The sequence below is a fragment of the Theobroma umbraticum genome, unplaced genomic scaffold (assembly GCF_002168275.2).
Source record: "Theobroma umbraticum cultivar Fairchild unplaced genomic scaffold, ASM216827v3 scaffold_50.0, whole genome shotgun sequence".
In the NCBI taxonomy this organism is placed as follows: Eukaryota; Viridiplantae; Streptophyta; class Magnoliopsida; order Malvales; family Malvaceae; genus Theobroma; species Theobroma umbraticum.
In genome coordinates, this window is record NW_018397261.1 from 1,760,370 (window position 1) to 1,786,305 (window position 25,936).

At 29.6% G+C, this 25,936-nt stretch overlaps 2 protein-coding genes across 5 annotated transcripts; one reads left to right on the forward strand and one right to left on the reverse strand.

Annotated features, from left to right (window-relative positions):
* The first annotated feature begins 4,585 nt into the window (after nt 1-4,585).
* Nucleotides 4,586-10,777, forward strand: LOC110418144 (uncharacterized). 4 transcript variants are annotated; one of them, XM_021430782.1, is made up of 5 exons: nt 4,671-4,975; nt 6,593-6,905; nt 7,680-7,790; nt 7,869-8,502; nt 8,664-10,777. In XM_021430782.1, the coding sequence occupies exons 2-5, from the start codon at nt 6,660-6,662 to the stop codon at nt 10,649-10,651; spliced, it is 2,979 nt and encodes a 992-aa protein (XP_021286457.1). In that variant the 5' UTR covers nt 4,671-4,975; nt 6,593-6,659; the 3' UTR covers nt 10,652-10,777. The 4 variants fall into 4 exon arrangements, with proteins under 4 accessions (XP_021286454.1, XP_021286457.1, XP_021286453.1 ...); XM_021430779.2 differs by lacking the exon at nt 4,671-4,975 and adding an exon at nt 4,586-4,664 and having other exon boundaries at nt 7,680-8,502; XM_021430778.1 differs by having other exon boundaries at nt 7,680-8,502.
* Nucleotides 10,778-20,073: 9,296 nt separating this feature from the next.
* LOC110418230 (flavin-containing monooxygenase FMO GS-OX-like 9) lies at nt 20,074-23,466 on the reverse strand. The gene is made up of 7 exons (XM_021430897.1): nt 22,805-23,466; nt 22,528-22,598; nt 22,268-22,426; nt 22,010-22,092; nt 21,232-21,367; nt 20,678-20,851; nt 20,074-20,586 (listed from the first exon to the last, which is right to left on the reverse strand). Exons 1-7 carry the CDS (start codon nt 23,355-23,357, stop codon nt 20,389-20,391), a joined length of 1,374 nt encoding a protein of 457 aa, XP_021286572.1. The 5' UTR covers nt 23,358-23,466; the 3' UTR covers nt 20,074-20,388.
* Between the last annotated feature and the right edge of the window lie 2,470 nt (nt 23,467-25,936).

The following is a 25,936-nucleotide window of genomic DNA, read 5'->3' on the forward strand; positions in this document are numbered from 1 at the left end:
TAATGTCATATATTTTATTTTCATTTCTTATTATAATCTTAGATATTTTATTTTTATTTATTTAATATAATTTTTTATGTTATATATTTTATTTTAATTTCTTTTACCTATCATTTAAATTTTATTTTATTTTATTTTTTATTTTTTATATTATATATTTTATTTTAATTATAACATTACAAAATATTTTTAACAAAGTAATAAAATTGAAGGGTAAAAATATCTTTAATAATATTGTAGAATGCAATGTAATGTGATTGCATCTTTTGGTTGTAATATGATTACATTGCAATCCTACGTTGCAATGGTCTATTACAAAACAAACATTACAATGTAATTTAATTAAACACATTGCAGAGAATGTGGTTTAATTTTTTTCATACCAAACGCTATTTAGTTGTTAAATCGAGATACGTATTATGTATCGAAATTTTATTTTTAATGTCAAGTATCATATAGTATTATAAGATACGGTAAAAAATTTTAAAATTAATTATAAATAACATTTATATATGTAAAATAAAGAAAAAAATAAAAAATTTATATTTTTTTAACAAAAATGAAGGTTATAAGGCATAAATTGAAAAGATAATTATTTTTTTAATTTAAACTTTCAACATATTCTTTAATAATATAGATTTTTAAATAAAATATACATTTTATCATATTAATTTATTACTTAAAAATTAAAAATATTTATCATGTTAAAATTAAGAGAGAATTCAAATTTTTTTAGTATTTTTTAATTTAAAATCTAAAAATTGAAACTTATAAAATATAATTTTTTATATTTTAACTCAAAAAAATAAAAAATTAAAATTTTTAATAATTAAGTAAATATAAATTTATAAAAAATATATCGATTATATTGTATGCTTCGATATTTGATCAAATATAATATAATTATAAATACATATTATTTTTATTAATATTGTATTATATCTATATATTATACATATTATGTATTGTATGATAATGATAATTATAGAACAGATAACATTTCCAACTTGTGGAACCAAAGGCTATATAAATTGCATTACAATAAATCAGGATTGATTTATGTTGCATGTCATTCACATTATTTAAGCAGGACTAATTGCTCAAATCAGCCTCAAACATTTTTTAAATATTTCACATAAATATCAAACCTTTGATTTCCTGTAATTTTAAAGGTGATTCTGTTAAGAGTTTTCATTTAAAGATAAATTTTAACATTATTTATAGTATATTAAGATAATCTTTTCCAGATGGCAAAAGAAAAAGTGTTACGTGACAATTGACTCATCTTCAATTTAAATATATATAATATTTATTTAACCTGACCGGTTTTTCTCTCAAAACAAGAGGAGGAAATTTATGTTTTGTGATTAAACAAGAAATTCATCTAGGAATTTCCTTCTACTTCCATTTCCCTCCCCATGGACAACAACGAAAGCCTATTTTCAGATGCAATGCGTCTTGCCATCACCACATATACATATAACCGCTGCCACTTATTTTCACCTCTGTCCGCTCTTGCCCAGCCAATCTCAGCCCAGGCGTCGTCATATATGCCCAAGCCATCTGTCGTGGCTTCACTTTGTCCACGGAGGTTGTGGAAGACTCAATTTAATCTTTTTAAACCTGTTACGTAAATGCATAAAAATAGTGGTAAAAATAATAATAAAAGTTAATATTTAATTTTTTTATAAACATATTTTTAAAAAATATTTTCTTCTTAAATTCGTTAACAATTATTTTTTTATAAACATCTCATAATCTCTTGTCCTCGTTTCCTTCTCGACGGCTTCCTCTTTGAATTTTTTTTCTTACTCAAATCAAGATTTCCCCTAAAACTCTCCAAGTCTCTCAAAACAGACAAACTCTCAATTCATTCTTTTTTGTTTTTTATCCTCCATGGCTTTTTGGTGTTTGTGATTTTGGAAATGCTTTGACGTTGTGTTATGTATTAGTTTAATGAGTAAAATAACTTGATTTTTATAATTTTTAGACATAATTTCACGTAAATTTATTAATATTATTTAAAAATATAAACACTGTTAATAAAAAATATAAAAATTAAAATATTATTTTTATTAATTTTAAAAATTATTATTATTATTTAAAAAATTATATAATAATTTTTAAAATGAATAAAAAGTAAAATTATCATTTCAATATTACTAGCTCATCAAATTTAAAGAGTCTTTTATCTTAATTCTATTTTTGTGAATTTTTTTTATTAATTTTTGTTTTGTGACTATTTGTAATTGTTGATGATAATACTTATTAGTTTAGAATTTGTGAAAGTGATTTTTATGTAAATGGTGGTTGTTGCATTGATATTTAAAAATTTCTTTTTGTTTATATAAGTATTTGATTTGACTTTTTTTTTTTATTTTTTAAAAAAATTTAGGAAGCCTTAGCCACCATCATCACCTCCTCCTCTCCTTAGTTCCTTCCTATGTATCTTCTTCATAAATCTAACACCTCTCCACCATCTTTGCTTCCCTTCCTTAACTTCATTAAGAGGAAGACCTCTTTAATTACTTATGTCTAAATTATCAGGTCAAAATCTTTTAAATCATCTTGATGATGAAATTAACCCATGAATATTGTGACTTATTTCAGATTATTTTCTTTGCTATTCGTGTAATATAATTACTATATATTTAATTTCATCACGTAAGATAATTTTAAAAAAAATAAATTAATTAAAATCAAGCCCCTAATAGATCTTATATTTTATAAATTATAATAATTTAGACAGAAAAAAATTATAAATCCAAAACCTTATTATTGGATAAGAGATGCAGATTCATGTGTCTCTCACTCTCCGGAGATTCTCATTCTATAAAATTTGCCAAAAACAAAGCAGCATATTTTGTCTCATTCTATCAGTAAATCTACCTTGCAAAGCTACAAGCCTAAGCCAATTTATAAAGTAGATTCAAGATAATCTCAAAGCATTAATATTTGTTTTATATGCTCTAATTTTTTCTTAAAACGTTTGATTATACCATGTAATCAATAGCCTTCGTTTTTAACTAACAACTATCTCTTTTCAATTTCAAATCAAAATTGCAGTTCAAGGCCCAGCCTTTGTTCAATCATTAGAGCTCCCATAATTGAAAGCTAGTGAAATGATAGTTGATCTAAAACAGTTTTCCTTTTGGCACTTGGGAAGGAGATTCAAACATTGCTATTTAAGTAAACAAATTATTAGTTAGTACATGATTTCTTACTTAAAAAATATTTGAATCTCTCTTTCACAATTAAAAAAATAATTAATCAAAAATAAATTAAAAAAGTACTAAATTTAAAAAGAAATACATCTCATAACATTTTCTTTAGGTTTTTTAATCTTATTTTGATTTTTTGGATTTATTTTAAATATTTGAATTACAATAATTGAAATGTTATAAAGAATAATTATAATAAAAAATTTCCATCTATAAAAAAAAACCACTCTTATGACAAAGAGTTGCCTTTTCCTTTTAAATGTCTTAACAAGGGAAAATTACCTTATTTTTGAACGGCTCAAATCAAATAAATTTTTACATATGAACATTTAATTCCAAAATAAAAAACAAAAAAGTAGGTTGTGATTCAAATCGAAATCAATTTGTCTCTTGAGATTTAAAATTTGATAATTAACTTTTATTTATTTATTTTAATTAGAATTGTCTTGATATCATTAAGTACAATATGACTAGAATATTTCTTATTTCCATTAAATTAATACTAATAATAATATAAAAATAAAAATTTTATAAAAAATAAAGTTAAGGATGCTAGGTAAAAAGTAACGAAAATAAACAAAAAAGATAAATTTATTACAATCAACCTAAAAAATATCCTGCATTAAATAATAAGTATATGTATCCTTTTTATTAAAACAAATTAGTCAAAATCTTCTCTTATAAAGAAAAAAGAAAAGGGGAAATAAACTGAAAAAACCCCCTCATTATATTTTCATCTTGCTTTCATTCACTTTCAAATAGAAAACAATTGTAAAGAAATTTGATGGCACGGTCATATCAAGTGTAGATATTACTTTTGTAAAATGATTAGACTAAAATTGACATCCCAACAATACTTGTATGTTGAATGTTTTTTTACCAAAGAAACCTTAATGAGATTCCTAATTAATTACTTTGTGATTAGATCTATCCCAACCTCCAAATTCCTAATTGATTAATAATTTAGAATTTATTCTCCCCTAATCCCAAAAAGGACAATGCTCTGGGGTGTAATAAAGAGGAAAAGTTAGGGTCATTTTTGGACTTAAAACCAAAAATCTGAAATTTCACATTATCTGCATGCTTGTTCCTTTAAAATTTTGATAAGAGGGCCCCACTGCTGACCAGCGAAATAATAAAAAGATTGATTAAAATATTATAAAATTGGAAAAATCAAGGCCGTTTAAGGGATTGGCTGTCTGCTGTACTGTACTGTTGTCTTTTCTCCAATAAATTTATTTTTCTTTTTAAATATTAATGAGAAAAAGCAAAGTTATTTTCTCATAAAGAAAATATTGAAAAGTTTTAAATATTTTTATATTTAAATACTTTATATACATAGTGCTCTTTTTGTAGCGAAAAGAAAAGAAAAGAACAAAACAAGAATGGTACAGAGAATATATAAATATATATATATTTGACAACTTTCATATCTCTTGTCATGTAAGTTATTTTTCGTTTGTTTCTGTATGATTTTTGTTTTTCTTTTTTTTTTTTTCGTTTTCTCTCTCAAAATCTTCCTAGAAATAATGGACCCAGCAGATCCAAAAATCCCCATTTTTATCTACTTTTCATGGAGTTTCAGAAATACCCATTTCCATTTTTTGTTCTCTTTTAAGGGAGTCTTATTCTCATCTTGTTCGTTTCTGATTCATATCTAAGCCTTTTTCAAAAGATACCCACCATAGTTTTTCTTCTACTTTGCCCAAAACCAACGTCAATGAGCTCAGAGAAGTTGTTTTTGTTTTTTTAAGGTGAGATTAAAGAAGATCACTGTTTTAATTGCTTTGATGGGTTCTCTTCTTTTTCTTTATTTTTGGAGGATACTATATTTCTTTTTAATGGATATTCAATGTGTTTCTGATATAATTTTGGTTTTTCTTTTAGGTTTCAAATTTGATTATTTTCTTTTGGTTTTTATTTAATGTGGAAGATATGGATTGTAGATGTAATGCTGTTTTTTGGCATTTTGGTTAAAGTGTAATAAATTTTCACTCTGCCTCCTTAAGGGTATCTGATGCTGTCCTGTTTCTTTTTTTTTTTTAAACCACGAAATGGAACTTATTAGTTGATTTTTTGGTGTTTTACTGACGTGTGGCAGGTTTTTTATTTTCCGTGAAAATAAAGCTTAATTTATTCTTTGCAGTTTGATTGATCATTGATACTTTTGACTAATGTACAACTTATTTAAAGGTTAATATAATTGTTAGTAAGAGACCTGCTAGTTGTTTTAACTCATATATTTGTGTGTTAGTATTAGATGGTATATTACTGTTTTAGGCAGATTGTATACTTTCTGTGTTATTGGCAACACTGAGATTGTAGACTTTGAGGATATTAATTATGGAATATTAGAGCAATGCCTTTAATATATAATACAGATTAAATGTGTTTAAGGGGAGCAATTTCATTCTCTAATTAACTGAATTTTATCTTGTATAAGGTTTAGGGGTGCATTTTTTTTCTGAGTTTTGTTCTTTTCTCAATCTCTCCATTTAGACTTCTAAATTTACTTAGAACACCTCACAAACTGCCATAATTTGAAGTTACATTGCCTACCAAGGTGTGAGGGTGTTTGTTGGTTCATGATCAACCCCGTTTAGAGGTTGATTAAATTGGTTAGGCCTCCCTCATATGTAATTGTAAGTTCTGGTGTGCATTTAAATTGGTTAGGCCTCCCTCATATGTAATTGTAAGTTCTGGTGTGCATTTAATCTTTTTCGTATGAGAGAATGCAGTTGGAAGTTGGAACTTATTTTTATAGTATTGCTTCCATTTTGCATCTAAATTTTCCTTGGTTATGATATTTGATAGAGTTTTGCGCTGTGATGCATTTCTTCATGTGAGAAACTTCTTATATGACATTTGATAGTGTTTTGCTCTTTGTTGTTTATAGTATTCAAATGTTGTTGTACTATGGTGCATTCATGAGTGTGGTGTTAGACTGATACATTCTGAAGACTTGTGTCCGGAAATAGGATCATGGCTTGCGCACATGCCCATTTGATTCTCTTGAATTATGTTGTATTGCAATTGATGTTTTAAGTATTTCTTGATGGAAATTATTGTCAAAATATATTTGAGTTTATGAAATGCAACCATATCAGATGGCACACTGAGATTCTGATAAGGTTTTCTTATGGCCTTCCCTTCTGAACATTTTAACAGAACACAATTATTATCTGAGCCACCCTGGAAGAATGTTGGACAATGATTTTATCATTAATTTCAGTTAATATATATTTTATATTTTTATTAAGCTCTAGTATTTGATTTGTTTCTTATCAAATGGAGAGATGGAGAGAGAAAAGAAAAGATAAAGTAGCTTGTATAATATGTATTTTAAACAACTATACCTTGCCCTTATGCAGGTTGCTTTTGTCATAGGATAAAGGTTGCTCAGTTTAAACATATTGTAAAATTTGTGCTCCAACTTTTATGGCCATGCTAGGATTGCAAGCAGACATGCAGCACAAAAGCCACTTGCTAGGGTGTTATACTGCTTGGGACCTTAATTTGGATGTTAATGGCACTGTATGGCCCTCAGATAATGTTGATAGAATCATAAGGAATAGACATTACAATAATGGTACTTTGCCACTGTCTTCGGATTTGAACATCTTCTACAACAAGGATTTACTAAAGCAGACAATGCTCAAGCATGAAGCAGAATTTAGGAATCAGGTATTTCTCTCAAGATAAACTTCTTACATCCCGTCACCCAGGTATCCTGATGGTTCAGCTGGAGTGTTTCTATTCTATGTGCTTAAATACAATGCTCTGTCTCCTAAGCAACAACTTTGGTTACTGCACACACTGTTGGTAATTAGCTGGAGTTCTGAATACCTATAGAGAGTTCTATATCTTTAGATTGATCATGTAATTGTTATTTGAAAGGGGAAAAAAACATTGAAGTTTCTCCTGGGATACAAGAAAGGTTATGTGGAAATCCTCATTAATAGGGTTTGGGATTTGAAGATTTATGATGCACTAGGGAAATTAAGCAAACACCAGTTCTTGTTGCTACTAGTGCTTATTGTGCAATATATGCTGAGATAATTTGGGGATGAAGGGCCCCACCTCCCCAGGGGGGTTGTAACTATGCATTCTGCATAGACATAACTGTAGCATTTAAATCCTAATTCTGGAGACTGCTTGTTGCTTCTCTTAGAATCTTTGCAAGAGATGCATTTCTTGGGTTTGTGCTTATTTAAATTTTTTGAAAGTGAGTCTCTTTAATTGAGACTGAAAAGAATCAACCAAGCGGTCGTCAATCTAAAACAATAAAGTGATTCAAATGCAACCTGGTTGTTTTCTTTGGCCTCATTTTTATTTATCTATTTGTATTCTCCATTTGTCATCTCTTAAATCTAGAATTTTTGGTCCAACTATATCTGATATTATTGGTAACCTATTATTATCATGCAATTGATGCATCTGCAATGTGTTCTGTTTTAGATCCATGAACTCCATCGGCTTTACAGGAGACAGAAGGAATTAATGGATGAAATGAAAAATATTGAGTTATATAAACCTCATCGCAGTCTGGGCACCTTACAACCAAATCATGTATTATCTCCAAAGTCATCTAATCATGTACAATTACCACAACATACCTCCACCTCTATTAACCTTGTGCATTCTCAGTCCCCTGTTTCAGAAGCTAAAGATGGAAACAGAGGGCAAGCAGGTCATGATCCTATTTACATAGAATGCTCTTCAAAGGCCCCTGAGTTCATGGAGTCCAATTGCAAAAAGTTTGGCAAAAAGATCTTGGATCTTGAACTTCCAGCTGATGAGTACATTGATAGTGAAGAAGAGGGATTTTCAGAAGTGAAAATGGCTCCTGAAGTGACTGATATTCCAACCAATGCTCTAAAGAAAATTCCTGAGGTTAAAGATAGGGGTGATAAAGAACTACCCATTAGTGGCAGTGGGTGCAACTCAGTTTTCCCTGAAGGCAATTTTATTCCTAGTTCCATTTCTTTGAAGACTAAAGTTTTAGCTGATTTAAACATTCCTGTCAAACTTGAGGCAGATATAATTCCTGAGCTCAGTGACTTTCAGCACCCTATTATTGGCCACAGAGAAACTTCATTACTAGATCTCTCTGGAAAATCATATTCAAGCTTTGAAGTTCTGTCCAAGGAGGTGATTCCAAATAGCCAGATAATGAGGGATCCAGAAGCAGACTTGGATATTTTATTCCTGGATAAGCACAATATGCAAAGAGAACGCATAACTTTGCAAAGAGAACGCATAACTTGTAATGATAAAGCGGGTAAGGATGTATATAATCTATTATCAAATTATCGTCATTTTGGTTTTTATTATTTTTCTTTTTGGCATTTGTAGTTCATTTATCTTCAGTCTCTAAATCCTTCACCTTGTAGTATTTATACTGCTGCTAATGATTTTATATGGTTGGTAATTCCTTTTCAGGGCAAAGCAGAAATGATTTGAATTCTTCCTGCCAAGATCTCTATACTGAAAAATTATCAATTGAGCACATTGATGATGAGCGAGCTGAAGATTCTTCAACACCTCATGGTTTGGAAGAGACTAAAGATAAGTTATGCAATGAAATTTTACAGTGTGTCGGAGGAGACATCTCTTCTAGTAGCGATAAACCAGTTGCTACTTCAGACATGTGCAGCTCATATCAAATAGTTCCTTTGGCTGATAAAATGAACTCGGAGTCATCCTCTGTTTCATCTTGGAGACGTGACTTCAAACGGAGCCCTATAGCAGTTCAAGCACTTCCATGTTTTAAGGGAAAAAGTTCGAAATCATTTACCCGAAGCCCTGGACTTGCTGGAAATGAGCTTTGTCTTAGCAAAAAATTATCTGCTCCAAACTTCCCACAGGCAAGTTGGCAGAATGATTTTCAGCTGGAGGGTCAGCCACCATCTACAAGTTCTGTTTCACTGAACTGCAATAATGACAATGGCTCTGCATTTGAGCGACATAGTCCTGTGAAATACATCAAGGATTTTAAGTATGTGATGTCTGTAAAGAGTTTGGATCTCAATTTTGTCTTGCCTAGTTTCTCCACAGATGTGGCTTGTTCCCAAGATGCTTCTTATATACTTGGTGAAAAGACACTTGAAAATTCAAGTGGTTGTTCTCAAATTGCTGAAACGCCAATACATGATAGCAAATCTGGTGAAAGGAAAGACCAGTCAGTCCCACTGGAATGTGTCCTTAAACAAGCTAATTCAGTGTGTGTCCATGATGCTGAGTTGGATAAGGCAAGCAACTCCCTTGATTTTAAGAGGATACTTGGATTTCACGGGTATAACAAGCCTCCTATTCCCAATGGCCAGTGCTCATCTCATGCCTCCCCTGCCAGAAACCATTCAAATTCTTGTGCAAAAGAAGACATCAAGGACAAAGAAAAAGATATGAACTTGGAAGTTGATCATGTGCCTGTCAGAGAAAAACTAGCTATGGCTGAGTTGTTTGCCAAAAGCAAACGTTGTGAAAAGCATCCAAGTTTCGGAGTGCTCATTGACCTGAACTCTTGCTTATCTCTGGATGCATCTCCACTAATGCCTTCGCATTCAAAGGAAATAGATTTGGAGCCACCTGCAAGTCCAGAAAACAAAGAGAGGTCACCACCTAGAGGGGAATCCGATGAAAACCAACTTGAGACACCTTTGGTATCTTCAGGACAAGAAGATGGGGATCTGCAAGAGGCACTAGTTAGGATTGCAGCGGAGGCTATAGTTTCCATTTCATCTTCTGAGATTCAGACTTGTTTAGAAAGCACCAGTTGTGAACCTTTTAAAGCTTCCTGGAATAATTCCCTCTATTGGTTTGCAAGGGTGGCTTCTTCAGTAGTGGATGATCCAGGAAGTGAATTTGGAGTTAACATAGGTGTTAAGGATTATGGTGATCATGAGGAGTATCTATCTGATGGAATTGATTACTTTGAGGCCATGACATTGAACCTAACAGAGATAACGGTAGAAGAATCTTGGTGTAAAAGCAATGGCCAAAAAGAGGAAGAAATGAGTGCAAATTTTTTGAGAAACCAGCCAAAGAGGGGTCGAACGAGGAGGGGACGACAGCAGCGGAAGGACTTTCAAAGTGAAATTCTTCCAAGCCTTGCCTCTCTTTCAAGGTATGAGGTGACTGAGGATCTTCAGATGATAGGAGGGTTAATGGAAGCTGCTGGTGCTCAGAGGGAAAGTGGTTCTTCAAGAAATGCAGGTAGAAATGGATATGCAAAAGGAAGGCGACGGTCTAATGCCCGTGCTTCCAATATAATGGAGAGCACGATGAACACATTGCTGAAGCAGCAGTCTGTTAATGATGAAGTGGGTATCCAGCAGAGAAGACTAATAGAGTGGGGGAAGATAACAAGAAGACCTCGGGGGCCAAGATGTCCATCGAGTAATCCTCGGCTTATATTAGGCCAAGTATAGTAAGAGTAACTTTAAGGGCTTTTGGGTTATAGCTAACAGTCATGTGATTATGATGTAAATGCCAACTAAAATATGACATACCAATTACATTTTATAGGAGAATAGAAGTCCATTTTCAACTTTTAATGGCTTTTGGTGTTGGTACTGGTCTGGTAAATGATGAGATTATGAATATGCTCTTTTGAACCTAAGAGTTTGTTCTAAACAGTAAATTGAAAATCTGCCATATGATAATGATTTTTTTGTCTATAGAGGCCTTCAGATTTGAAATTTCCTTTTGAGCTGTGGAATGCTTTCTCAAGAGATCCATTCGTGATGCCAATTACTTGAATAGGATCTGCTCAGGTTTTTATCTCTTTGTCCTTGTCTAAGAAGGTAGGTCTAGCCAGGAGCTAAAGAGTATGACAAACAGCTTCATTCAGCTACTACTATGATTAGTTAGGGGAGATCAATTAACTTGCCCAGGAATCTGTGGTATTGTTTTCTTCAATTGTTGAAAGAGAAAAAAGCAGCCAAGTCAACCCTGCTTTTAATCTGATGCCTATAATAATCACATAAGTATTGTTTTAGGTTTAAAATTACTGTTACATTTTTAACTGTAGCAAAGGAGAAATCAGAATGTTAAATAGATTTATACCTGAACAAGGTAAGTGCATGTCGAAGAGTTTGGTTCCCATCTTCACTTTTTTTATAAATAAAAAAGATTTATTATTAAAAAATATATATTTACGTTTGAATATTTTTCATTTAATGATAAAAATATAAAATATATAAAAATATGATAAAATATAACTTAAAAGAACAACTATAAGAGAAATATAAAAAAAAAGTATTTAAAAGAAGAGAGTATTTAGGAGTAAGAAAATTTTATTCAAGTGTGTATTTACAAATAAAGTGAGGAGCTTATTTATAGGTTAATAATTCTTATAGAGATAAGATTTACAAGATAAAGATAATACTAAAAGATTAGATGAATGGATTAAATTTTAATTTTAATCCAATCAAATTTACCTTCAAATTTAAATATACATAACATAAATGGATATTCACAAAAATATTCATAGCACTCTCCTTAAATATTTATTGTATTAAAAATATACATCATTAAAACTTTATTAGGAAAAATTCATTCTTTTCAAGCATATATTTTTGAAATACTATTTCATAAAAAACCTTATAAAAAAAATTTAGTAGAAAAGACTTTGATGAAGGAAAATAGTACAATGCGTATTTTATTCTCATGATGAGTGCATTATTTAAGATATTTAAAACAATATAATTCAATTTTTTATACCAACTTTTCAAATATTGCAGTAGGAAGGGCTTTGTTGAATAAATATGTTAAATTGTCACTTTAACAGATTTGCTGAAAACCAATATAGTCATTTTTTTGGAAATCATGAGCTTTTTTTTAATTGTATTATGCAAGCGGTATTATCTTTATATAACATTGTTAGAATTTCCTTCTTAGTTGACAAGTCACACGTTTCTCAAATATATTGAGTTACAGATTCTAACCGGACACATTCATGATTTGCTAAAATTTCCACAAAGTTAGAATAAATAGCAAAATAGTTTGTTTTACAAAATACTATGAGATAGTCATACTTCTACATATGAATAAGTAACCTTAGATAAATATTCAACATATGCATAATCAATTAAATTTGATTTTGATACATTTGAGTAATATAAGTTCATGTCCATTATTATCCGGAGATATCGAAATATATGTTTAATTTTATTTCAATGTCTTTGAGTTGGATAAGAACTATATCTTGTTAATATTTACAGCAAATGATATATTAGGTTATATATTGCTAACAAGATACATTAGTGTTCCAATTGTATCAAGATATGGTATTTCAAGATTTAGAAATCATTCATTATCCTCACGAGATTGGAAAGGGTTTTTATCACTTTTAATGACCTTATAACTATTGGTGAATTCAATGAATGTATTTTATCCATATAAAATTATTTTAACACTTTTACTATATAATTTAATTGATGGATAAAATTTTATTTGTCAAGTGTTCAATTTGAAGATCCAAACAAAACTTTGTTTTTTCAAAGTTTTTCATCTTAAATTCTTTCTTTAAATAATCAATGGCTTTTGATAACATTTTATAAAATTTCAATAATATTCAAGTCATAAACATAAACAACAATTATGAGAAATTCAAATCCAAATTCTTTTATAAAACACATGGGCAAATAGGATCATTTTATAATCTTTTTTTAAAAAACATTCACTAAAGCGATTGTATCACATGCGTCGAGATTGCTTTAATTTATATATAAATTTATTTAATTTAATCGAATAAATTTCTTAAGAATTCAAATTTTATGCTTTAGGCAATTTAAATCATTTATCAATTTTCTTATACATATCGTTATCAAGTGAGCCATATATATAGACTGTAGCTATATTCATTAGACATATTTCAATATTCTCATTTATTACCAGATTAGTTAATATAGAATTGTAAATGTATCTACCATAAGAGAATATTTCTCTTCATAATCAATACCAAGTCTTTGGGTAAAATCTTGTACAATAAGTCATGCTTTATATCTCACAATCTTATTTCTATAATTTTATTTTCGCACAAAAACCCATTTATATTTTATTGGTTTTACACGATTTGGTATATGAACCACAGGTTCAAAAACTTCACGTTTTGCAAGTGAATTTAATTCCACTTTGATTGCTTCTTTCCACATTGGCCAATCATTTCTAAGTCTATATTCTTCAATAAATAAAGTTCAAGATCTTCATTTTTCTTTCGTAATATTGAACGCTATATTATATACAAAAATATTATCGACGTTTATTTAATTTTGGTTCTATTTTTTTCCATCATGATATAATTTATCGAGATTTTTTTATTTTCAATGATTTTAGGTATTTGAATTTTTTCTGAAATTTTATAAATTATGTGAAGAGATTCTTTTGGAGTTTATGTTTTCTCTTTCTAATTATCTTGAATATTTGCTCATTTTCTTTTTCGAAGATTTCATCTTTTGAACCGATTGGTCTACCAAGTTCTGGCATGCCTTAGACTCATTAACAATAGCATATTGTCCTATTGGGACATCAATTTTGATTAGAGCATTTGCAATTGATGTATGAAAATTAATTACTCTCTTTAGGTCAGTAAATACATTTGGTAGTTGATTTGTTATATTTTACAAATGAATTATATTTTAAACTTCAAGTTCACATTGATTTGTGTAAGGATCAAACCTAAATAATAATAATACATTCCAAGATATTTTCTTTTTCAATTGCTTATTTTCTCCCTTTAATGTTGAAAAAAATGTTTCATCAAAATAACAATCAACAAACCTTGTCATGAATAATCTCATGTTAAGGGTTATAAGTATTTAATGATAGATAGAGGTTCATATCCAACATATATTTCTAACTTTTTTTTAGAGGTCATCTTTGTGCGTTATGGTGAAGCAATTGAAATATATACCACACATCTAAAAATTCAAAGATAGAAAATATTTGGTTTCTAACTATAAATCAAACGTATAAGGGAAAATTTGTGATAACTCATTGACCTTATGCATACAAGTACTGCTGCATCCAAAATGGTATGCCCTCAAACAAAAATTGAGAATTAATGACCTTGCAATTAGTTGGAAGTATTTAATAAACGATTCTGCTAGATTGTTTTATATATAAACATGAGTAATAAGTTGTTTAATAGTAATTTCAATTAATATACAACATTCATTAAAAGCTTATGTCGTAAATTCGCCAGTATTATCACCATAAATTGTCTTGATTACATAATCAGAAAAATATGCTCACAAACAAATGATTTAAGTGAGTAATTTTGCAAATGTCAAATTATAAGCTAATAATAAACACACGTCACTATCTAGTTGATGTATCAATTAAAATTATAAAATATCTAAATAGTCCACATGATGGATGTATGAATCCACATATATCATCCTGAATATGTTTTAAAAATGTAAGAGATTCAGTCCCAACTTTAGCTAGTGATGACTTTATAATTAATTTGCTTTGAGAGCAAACAGCATATAAGAATTCATTAGATTGAATTTTTTTTTTTGTTTTTCAATGAATGATCACATAAATTTTTAATAATTTTTGCATCATTATTGATTCGAGATGGTCCAACCGGTCATGCCAAATATTAGAATTATTAGTAAACTTTTGGTTTAATATAGAGTGAGATTTAATCATTTTTAATTTTTGTATGATACAATCTAGAAGACAAAGCGGGTAATTTTTTTTTAATGTACACTTCTTACCCTAGATAATAAATGTAATATAGAAGTATTATGTGTCTTTTTCATTCGTTGTCTCAATATAATATTCATTCATATGAATATATTTAAAATTTAATAACTCTCTTTGAAAGTTAGTTGAAAATAATACGTTTTCTATTATAAACTTTGTTCTTTGGGGTAGTAAAATATTGGCTCTTCCAAAGCTTACCATTAATCTTATACTACTAGACATTGTATTCGACATTGGCTTCTTTTATTGTTAAATAGGAAAAATATTTTTTGATTTAAATATAATGTGTTGTAGCACTGTATGTTAGACATATATTTGCATAATTGATTTTGAATCAAATGAATATCTGTATTTTTCTTCAATAAGATAAGATACATAATAAGAAACTTACAAGTTGACATAAGAGAACATTGAATAAATAATTTATTATTTAAAATACATAATAAAAATATATCATTTAAATATAATGAGAACAAATAAAAATATCTTCATGATATAGTTATACTAAAATATACCAATAAATTATTAAAAAATTTCATTCTTGCATATTTCCATTATCAATCATATTATAAATATCTTTTCAGGGAGGGCAATAAAATCAACATCTTGAAGAGTTATGTCAACTTGGTTATGGTTAAAATCATCATAATATGTTTTAGTTTTCAATGATGTTTAATAAAATTCAAAACGTGCAATAAGTACGTAACCAATGCCTTTTCATGTCACATCGAATGGATGACAAGACATTTTTTATATTCTTTTTATTCTGTCCATTTATATCTTTTCAATATGTATCCACTTTTGATATGTTAAAAGTATTTATTCACTTTTAGTAAATTAAAAGTATCCATTTAGTTTTCTTAAGTTATCCACTTTTGGTGGGTTAGTGGATTGAAATCTCCATCTATTTCTAGTAAGTAAAATTATTTATCTACTTTTAGTGGATAAATGTATTCTTAGAATTAAAATAATAATTAGTATAACCACTATGATTGCAATTATTATGATAATCACTTCCATTTCTATGACCACATTTATTAAATGACGTTGCATACAATTAAGGAAACAAATGAATTCATAATTTTTAACTAGTAGTTTATTATTTTGCTTAGTAATAAAAATACTACATGATAGCAAAATTTAAATTAAGGTTAATTTTCAAGGAATAAAAGCACCAAAATGATTTTTAAAGAAGAAAAATACCAAAGAAATATCAAATCACTTATTTAATTTGTTACAACCAAAAATTAAAAATCAATCATTAAAATCCTTTTGAATCTTGGAGATGATGAAAACAATAATATCAACATTTATCTGATTTGCTAAGATTAGAAATTAAAATCCAACAATTGAAATTCTTTTGAAACTTAAAAATGATGAAAACAAAATAATATAAAAACTTGAGAGATTAAAAAATTATGTTGATAACATGTTATGAAATAAAATTTGAAAAAACAACTTAAGTGTATATTACAAATTTTATTTAAGTGTACATTTACAAATTGATGAATAATTAATATTTACGTATGTATTTTTATTTTTACTTTATCTTGTTTATTTTGTTTTGTTTTATTGTTGTTCAATCCAACTAAATATCCAATGGGCTTCCAAAGGTCCCCGGGCCTTGTGTTGGTCTCCCAAATCTTTCTGGATCGTGGTGATGTTAGACCTTGCTTGGGTCTACATTATTGAGCCTGTTAATGAAAAAGCAAGAAAAACCCAAAAAAAAAAATCAAAACCCTAGAAACCAAAAGAAAAGGTAGACAGAGAAACCCTAGTCTTTTTCTTTTCTTTTCTTTTCTTCCCTAGCAGTCGACATTTTACCCCCAAAAAAAAAACGAAAAAAGAAACTAAAAAAAAGAAGAAGAAATGCAGCAAGATATAGGTGCTCGAGATGGGATTTTTTTTTACGGCTCCGATGATTTAGGAGCTTGGGAGTGCTCTGGGGTTGTGAGGTTTTAGAGAGGGGAAAGTAGATCGGCGATAGTGAACGGTTCTCACAGCGGCTGTGAGAGTGGTGGAGAGATTTAGGAAAGTTTAGGTTAGGGAGAAGAGGCCGTTAGTGAGGAAGAAGAAGAAGAAGGAAGGAAGATGGGGCAAGGGAGGGAAAGCATGGTTTTACGGCTAGGGTTTTGTGACAAAACGGTGGCGTTTTAAAGAATCCGGAACAAGGAGCTTTTGTTGTGCTGGAAACGGCATTGCTTTGAGGCTGGGTCTTTGACACGCCGGGCTTGGACAGTGAACTGGGCTGGGAAGAAAAGGTTCAAGCCCATTTCAAGGACCTAGTTCCGTGGGTAGTCCCTAGCCCAAACTTTGATATAGTTTTGGATCCTTTGGTTTATCGGGCTTGGCTGGTTTGTTGGCCTTTCAGTTTTATTCATTTTATATTTATTTTGTGTTTATTTATTTAGTTTCTTTCAATTTTTTATTTAATATATAATGCAAATTTTTTTTATGAAATACTTAGTTATATAAAATGTTTTAAGGTAAAATATATATAGGTATATATATAAAAAAAACTTGTAATTTCAATTCTAAGTAATATTTAAATTAATTGACCTATAAAAGGGAAAATTGTAAAGATGAGTCTCATAATAAAAGATATGGAATATTAGGCTTAGAAAAATAATAATAAAATAATAAAATATTTGATTTTTTCTTAAATGTCTGCGACAATAATATAAAAAATAATAATAGTATATTATGTGGATTGAACTGAAGATGGAACGTTTACCTTGGATATGAGAAGTCCTAGGTTAATTTCTTAAGTGAGAGATTTGATTAAAATCTTACCAACATGATGGGAGGATTTTAATAGTTAAGTCTTGACATATCTTAATCTGAATAATATTCTAAATTGGTTAATAATAATTAATACAAACAAGAAATATTATTGACTTAGAATTGAAATATAAAATATTATTATCTAAAAAATATATAAATATTTATGTTTTTTTTTAAAAAATAAAATACATAATAATATAAAACATGTTATTTGAATTATACCAAGGATGGAATATTTAATCAGGACGTGAGAAGTCACAATCTTGAGTTAATTTTCTTGTGTGAGGGATTTTGGTTAAAACTCTATCAATATGTTGGGAGGGTTTTAACCTCAAGTCTCATTATCTTAACCTAAAATAATATTTTTTAAGATATTAATAAAAAAAGATATTAAAAATAAAAAAGCATAGAATAGAAATGAAATAATAAAAAAATAAAAAAATAAAAAAATAAAAAAATAATACTAATAATGACGACGACAATAACAACAACAAACATGTAGTATAAATAACGATTAATGTTGAAATTTATAACATGTCATGCACCATCATCACATCATTTAAGTGTCATAACATCTTGATGCATTTTGTATGCAAATTAAGGTCCAGATGTTGGGACTTTTAGAGGTAATGTCTTAGAAATTTGCTTAGATAAAAGGATATCTTCGCGTACCACCGGTATGATGGGAGAGCTCAAAGAATATCCTTAATAAACGACTCTTACTCGTATTAAGGTTTGTTCATGAAAAAAATATTTTTACTTGCAAATGATTACTTTGATGATGGAATTTACTTGATAAGCTTGCGAATAAGAGTTTTTCTAAGTAATTCCTTAAGTGAGAGAATATCTTCATATTCCACTACTATAATGATCAGATTCGAAAAATATCCTTAATAAAAAGTTTTCAATTGATATTATTAAGATTTATGGCATGCATTTCATAATTGTATATGTGCATGTCACACCTATAAAATCGAATTAAATATTTTTAAGTTGCTAATAAAATAATGAATAACGTAAATAAATAATGATTAAGGAAATAAAAAATAAAAATAAAATTAAATTAAATAGGATAATATATGATTAAATGATACTGTTTGTAGAACGGGCGTCGTGTTAATCATTCCTTATATGTAATCGTACTTCTGAACCCAACTCTAGAACTTATAGACCAAATTATTATTTTTTAGATGGATCTAAAATCAATTTAAGATCTCATTGAATATAACTAATATAATAGGAGGCCAATCACATTTAGATAAAAAGATTGGTGGCGATTTCTAAAATTTTCCACGTCGACAATTTATATATATTTTACAAAATGAAAATAATACTAAGAGATTAGTTACATAGATTAAATTCTAATCTTAATCCAATTTAATTTATATTTAAATGTAGATATATATAACATAAATGGATATTCATAAAATATTTATAATAAATAAAATAATTTATAATAAATTATATTTAATATACTATGAGTCCATTATTTTATTTTGATATAGGCGAAAGTCATTTAATTACATTTGTATTTAATTACGAAATATTACACACTTAAGTGAACATTTAACACAAAAAATTAAAAATATAGTATTGAATAACAAATCTAAAGCAACGTATTTAAAGCAAAAAAAAAAACTTAAAAGTAAAAAACTAGTAAATTGACACCCTTAATAATAATAACATCAAGAACTTATTATTATTATTATTATTAGGGTAAAATACTCGAGTTCTTAAGTTTTGATTATAATTTCACATGGGTCTCTTAATATTGAAAATAGATGATCTGTCTCAAAAGAATATATTTTACTAGACACATAAATCCAACCATTAATCAATTGTCAATGTTTTCGTTATTTTGATGATGTGAAAATATTTCTTAAACAATTTTTCCCTTCATTAATTTTAAAAATTAACATACTATATAAACTACAATTTTTTATTTTTTTACTCTTCTATTCAAAAAAAAAAAATCTCTTTACCCTACCTCTAGCATTCTTGCGACCAAATCTAACAAGAAACGTCAGATCTGACCCAATCACACTCTTTCTTGGAAACGTCGTTAGATTACACTCCCTTAGGGGAGATATCGACAAATCTCAATTTCAACGATCGGTGGAGTGGTTAGTTGACGTACAAAAATGTATTTACGTTATTTACATGTTTAAAGCAAATTCTCTATTTCGGATACAAATAGATTCAAATAAAACTATAATTAAAATTTAGAGAGATAAGGATATATTTTTGCTCATTATTATTATTATTATATTTAACACAATAAATTAATAAACAAACTAAAAAGCAGCAGGTATTTAAAAAAAATCAAACTCACATAGGAGATTTTATGACGCACTTTTCTTTAACAGTACAATTTGCCATTACGAATTGCATGAAAGATATACATATTTAACCAATCAATATGCCTCCATACAATAAAACAAACTACACATTTTTAAGAACAATATAACCTTACAACTAAGTTGAAAAATCAAAACAAGGAATGGAAAACAAACAAATATTTCAAACATCTCTCCCCCATCATATAATTTTTGAGCTTCAATGTCCGCCCAGGGACCCCTACCCGATGACAAAAGTGCTTGTGATAATCAAATAATAAGTGGTCCAAAACAAAAGCAAAGAGGGTGGTTTTTTTCTTTTTCTTTTTTAATTACAGAGCCAAAGCATCATCCCCAAGTTGAGTGAAATGAGGACTTTGGAGAGCCTCCTGAAGCAGCTCATGATCATCATATAAATCTCTGTAAGTCTCCAAGTTGGAAAATGAATTTACCAAGGCTGATATGCACAGCTGTTTCCTCCATTCTTCCAAATGTGGAGATCCACTGTAATCTGCATATTTATCACAATACTGCAAGGCAAACAATGCCTATAAAATTTGTACTAGATGTAATTGAGGTGGTGGGTACGAAGTAATAAATGTTATGTTGTAAATTAATTACCTCGAAATCTGCAAGGTCGTGGGTGTTTCTCTTTGGAATGCCAGCAAGTTCCCTTGAGTGATAAAACTCCTTAATGGACTGCATCATATCATCCCATGATGGCAAGCTTTTTTTCCCTGAAAGCACTTCAGCTATCCATTTTGCTTGTGACTCAAAGAAAGGGAACCCTATCAGCTGCAACACCCCACATAAATAAATCAACCAACTCAATATATAAACTAATAATTCATTTTATTCCCAACCCCCCCCCCCCCCCCCCCCCCCCCCCCAAAAAAAATAAAACCTTCCAAGAACTCATAAACATATTTATTGACAAAAAATAAAAATAGAAAACTCTTTGGATAAAAAGTTGATATTCATGTAATAGTTTTCTCAATAAAATATAAACCTAGCTAGCTAGTCAGATGTTTGGTAAAAAACTACTACTTCAGCATAACATAAGAAATTAGCTTAAAAGTAAGATGAAAATCCCTTAATATATAATAATGAAAGTGAAAGTGAAATTATGTATGTTGAATAAATAAGTAGAATCTAGAAAATAAAAAGATGTGCACCTTTCTTGGAATTCCTATAAAGGACAGGGAAGGAGCAAGTGATGGGGGAAAAGTGTGCTCAAAAAGAGGTCCCACTCTGTTATCATCAACAACTACTATTCCTTTGGTGTCAAGGAATGGGAATGTGTATGAATACCTACAAAAGTACACAGATTATCAAATTTTACTTTGGAAAATAAAAAAAGAAGAAAGGAAAAGATTGAAGTTGTTATCATTATCAGATACATGGAAAACTCTTTGTTTGTTCTGTGGACAAGTTGGTTGAGCAAGATTTGAGGGCTAGGATGTGAAAGTAGGCTCCAATAGAAGATTCTTTTCTATTTCATAATAATCATCCAATCAGTCTTTTGAAAATGGCAAATCTTCTGGTTGCTTGGGGATGAATAAAATAAGGTCAATTGGAAAGCCTTCTTTCTTTTCTTGGTCTTTCTTCCACTTTTTATGTTCTTTTGGAAACTTAAGGACACTTTGTCTGCTTCATTATTGGTCAGTTGGTACACAAAAACTTTTATCCAGGAAAAGAGAAGAGAAAGTTGTTATGCAAAGCTGATTTATCTTGGCACTGTATTAACCCTCAATCCAACCTAAATTCTGTCATATATTAATCAACCTTAAACTAACCTATTAGCATATCAATTAGCAGATCAATTAATTTGTGCTAGAAAGTTTACAATGAGATTGTTGTTGGGTTTTATATAATATAGACCTCCTCCAAGAGTCTCTTTTTCATTTTTATTTTTGCTTGCATAAGCTTTGATTAGTTTGCTTAATACATTACCCTGTGCAATATATGACAGTGTCAGCTGTGACACAGGAACCATCCTCAAATTGAACCCGTCCATCTTCATGAAGGGACTCCATCTGCAAAGGACAAACAACTCATTTTTTAATCTTTAAATGGCACTAACAAACATCATGCCAAAAATTGATACTAAACAATTTCCATCAAACCCAGTTTTGCAATATGCCTAAAACTCAGAAGAAGAGGATGGATTTAAGCTTTGTTCTAAGCTGACAATTTGAATTGCTTAATTACCTGTGGGTGAAGATGCAAGTTTTGATGCTTGGAAATGACTTTCGATAAACCCTCAGTAACATCAAGGGATCTGGCACTGAGGTAGACTTCCTTTGCTACGTCCACAATCTCCATTGAGATATCTTGTCCGCTTTGCGAGTTCCCAACTATCACCACCACCTGAAATTAAATAAAAGAATCACAAAACTTGATGACTATTGCAAAAATTTATGCAAGCAAGATCTTGTCAGAGAAAGAAGTTAGTTGATTTCTTGTATTACCTCATCTCGAAATGGCTCGGGAACTCTGTAAATGTGACTGTGCATTTGCTTCCTTTTCCATGCATCCATTCCTATAGCATCCACGAAAAACAATTAAAGGTCAAGCAATAAGGGTGTAAAAGCATTGTTTTGATTTTTCTTTGACCTGCAGGATCTTGACAAGACAGCGTGAACAAAATTCATCTATGAAATTTACTTTCCAGAAGGGATTCAATCAACTTTTTCTTTGAAAAAAAAATTGAGCCTTCTTGTAGTCAGATGATCAGAGAGAACATACCTTTAATGCAGGGCAACCTAGGCTGAGAGTAATGGCCAGTGGCCACAACCACAGCATCAAAGACCTCCTCCACCACTTTCTCAGCATTCTTTTCCTTGCTCTTCACAACCCATTTTAGATCTTTCCCAAACTCACCATAATCCAACATTCCCACATACTCCACCCTGGTATTAAACCTGATCATTTCTTTCAACCCAAACCACTCGCAAAAATCTTTTAGGTACAACCAAAGTTCCTTATGACCAGGAAACCTCCTCATGTCCCTGCCTTTCTTCACCAAAAATGGGAAATCAGTATACCCCATGATCTCCCTGGGAGACGCAATCCTTAGAGAGTCATAAATGCTACTATGAACGTTTAGAAATTTGTTCCTTCCTAAAGGGTCCTCAATGTCTACATGAGGCTCATACAACCATTGGCCACCTATATCATGGTTTTGCTCCAAAACCACCGCAGTGTGACCCTCCTTCCTTAGCTCCCTCGCCGCCACCAGACCTGACGGTCCAGCACCAATCACGCACACATTCTTAGACTGCCCCCGGTCGGAAACCATGGTTGTACACTGCAGGATTATAGGATTTTTCTTGTGGCAAAAGAGGTTGGCACGACGAAAAATTAAGCGGTTTGCACAAATTTTTTGTAGGTGAATGATATAAATTGGGTATGAGCTATGTCCTTGCTTGTGGGGCTTTTATAGTGAAAATTTCGTCACGCAAACTTAGGAAGCCAAGCATTAGAATGGTAAAAAATTATAAAAGAAAAAAAAAAACAGCAGGAAAGAAAAGCAGATAATGATGTTGAAATAGGGATGGTTTGCTAGCTAGGAGACACACGTGACAAAATAAAATCATGATTCGGGCTTTGTCTAGCTTTGAACTAGGATTTTTAACTTTTACTTTCTAAAGTGATTCAAACATTATGATTTTTGCTTGCAGAAACCCCTTTTGATTTGCCAAATAAAAGGAAAGCTGTCTTTTGTTACAAATTGATTTTCAGTAAGTTTGGCTTTTTTTAAATGTGGTATCAATTTTAATAAATATTAATTGATTAATTATTATTAATTAAAATATTAATTATTTTTTTTATATTTATGTGATGTTGACATTGATTTGAAGAATGAAGATGTAAAATAATTTAATTTAAAATAAAAATAAAATATTTAATTAAATATAATAAAAAATAAAAATTTATTTTAATTCTCTTAAAAGCTTTTTAAATATAAATTATTATTTTAATAATTTTTTTAAATTATATAATTAAGACGTGATCATTTAATAATATCTTACTAAATATGAAACAATTCTTGAAACTCATGGATAAAATCTAAAAATGTAAAATAACTTGTCTAGGTTGTAAATAATTGGGTATGGTAAGCTCTGGCACATTGATTATTGATGTCCATGCGGAAAATTGGACCCGCTTTAGACGATAACTGACCCGAATCGCAGGGGATTCGCTTGGGACACTCAAATTCGGTGGCCATGTGATGTACCGGGAAGGGTGAACATTTCGTAAGCCCAAATTAGCCTTCATTTCTATCAGAAATATCAAAGATGCCTCTACCGCCCTATTTGTGCCACGATCGTAACAGGCCGGTTGCAGCCCACAGCCCGCAGCGATAGCGGTGTGCTGGCAAAATTTGACCCCACTCCCAACGCCACCTTGGATTCAAGGGAAGAGAGTTACTTTGGCTCCATTTTAAATAGACGTAAATCCTACACAATTCATACTTGATTTCAACCGAAATTCCAAACCATTTGACACTTAAATTAAGCAACTATGTATATTATTTTTTATTTTAAAATTAATTTTAAGTATAAAATATGATTAATATAATTCAAATTATTATATATAAAAAATTACATGTAATAATTTGAAACTTAAAATGATTTTGCATTCAAAATAAACGTCAATTTAAAATCATTTAGAAGAGGTGTCCTTCATCAGCATCTTGAGAATTGAAAATGCAATTTCTTGATCAAATTTGAAAATTTTTTTACTTATCAAGTAAATTATGAGATGTTTATTGAGATTTGTTGATGACATGAGATGAGGGATATTATAAAGTAATCTTAACAATGGACAACGAGATCGGTGTACAAGTTATTTAAATGAAAATAGATAAACTAAAAATCAATTCAGATTTAATTTTAATTATTAAATTTTTTTAAAAAAAGGAATAACAAGTTAATAACATTATTGTATGTCACGAATCTAATTATTTAGTGAATTTTCCTACAAACATAACTTTTCAATGCCCTTGGTACAACGCTTCTCTAAAATACTTCTAGGGATAATGCTTCAATTTTATTAAATGATGTTACGAGAATTTTATTCTCAAGAATTATTTTGACATAGGTATACTATTTTTATTTCCTTAAAAAAAATAAAAAAAATCTAGATTCAAAGTCTAACTTAGTTCAAAATTTCAAGAAACAAGGAGATAATAGTCGAGCTGACTTAACTGGGACCCAACTGACCCGGTTGCTTCAACAGCTCATTCATTGCTGAATCGTCAAGCCAATGAATGCCTTCAGCATGAAAAGAAATGGTACGAGTCTTGGTTTTATTTGGGGTTCCTGTTGGTAGGGAGGATAGTTTCTTTTAATAAGTTGAACGCGAGACTTTATCAGGTAACAGTGTATAATTATTAATTCATTGAATTGAAAGTGATAACTTGTTTACGAAAAGGATTCTTGTGTTTGTTTTTTATGACCAGAAAAATTAAAGGATCTCGTGTTAGATATTTGCCATTATGTAAAGGTTTATTAATATATGAAAAATCAAAGTAATTGGTGAGTACCTTGTAGACATTCATGATTCATGTGATTATATTTGTTTAGACCTAAATACCCCTCAATTATAATGGAAATTAGCTCTTTTGTGAAGAAATCAAGTTTTAAGCTTAATTAGTCCAAAGTCTTGTCAACATATATAGTCCCTCATTTAAAATATGAAGAGAGAGAGTTACAATAAATCACGTTGTTTTTTTTTTTGGTTTACCAATTATATATACATTAATGCTTCAATTGAGTATTTACCCTAGTAATATATGTATATATCTTACAATTAATTTAAAATCAAATTCAAATCAACCCTTTTCAAGATAATATATATATATATATATATGCA

Bases quoted from the DNA above. Each gene is read 5' to 3' on its own strand.
- LOC110418230 (XM_021430897.1), bottom strand. From the start codon at position 23,357: ATGGTTTCCGACCGGGGGCAGTCTAAGAATGTGTGCGTGATTGGTGCT. The intron at 21,368-22,009 runs GTAATGTATTAA...GTACTTTTGTAG, and splicing joins ACTGTCATATATTGCACAGG to GTATTCATACACATTCCCAT. The intron at 20,852-21,231 runs GTGCACATCTTT...GGGGTGTTGCAG, and splicing joins TTATAGGAATTCCAAGAAAG to CTGATAGGGTTCCCTTTCTT.
- LOC110418144 (XM_021430779.2), top strand. From the start codon at position 6,660: ATGGCCATGCTAGGATTGCAAGCAGACATGCAGCACAAAAGCCACTTG. The intron at 6,906-7,679 runs GTATTTCTCTCA...GTTCTGTTTTAG, and splicing joins AAGCAGAATTTAGGAATCAG to ATCCATGAACTCCATCGGCT. The intron at 8,503-8,663 runs GTAAGGATGTAT...ATTCCTTTTCAG, and splicing joins AACTTGTAATGATAAAGCGG to GGCAAAGCAGAAATGATTTG.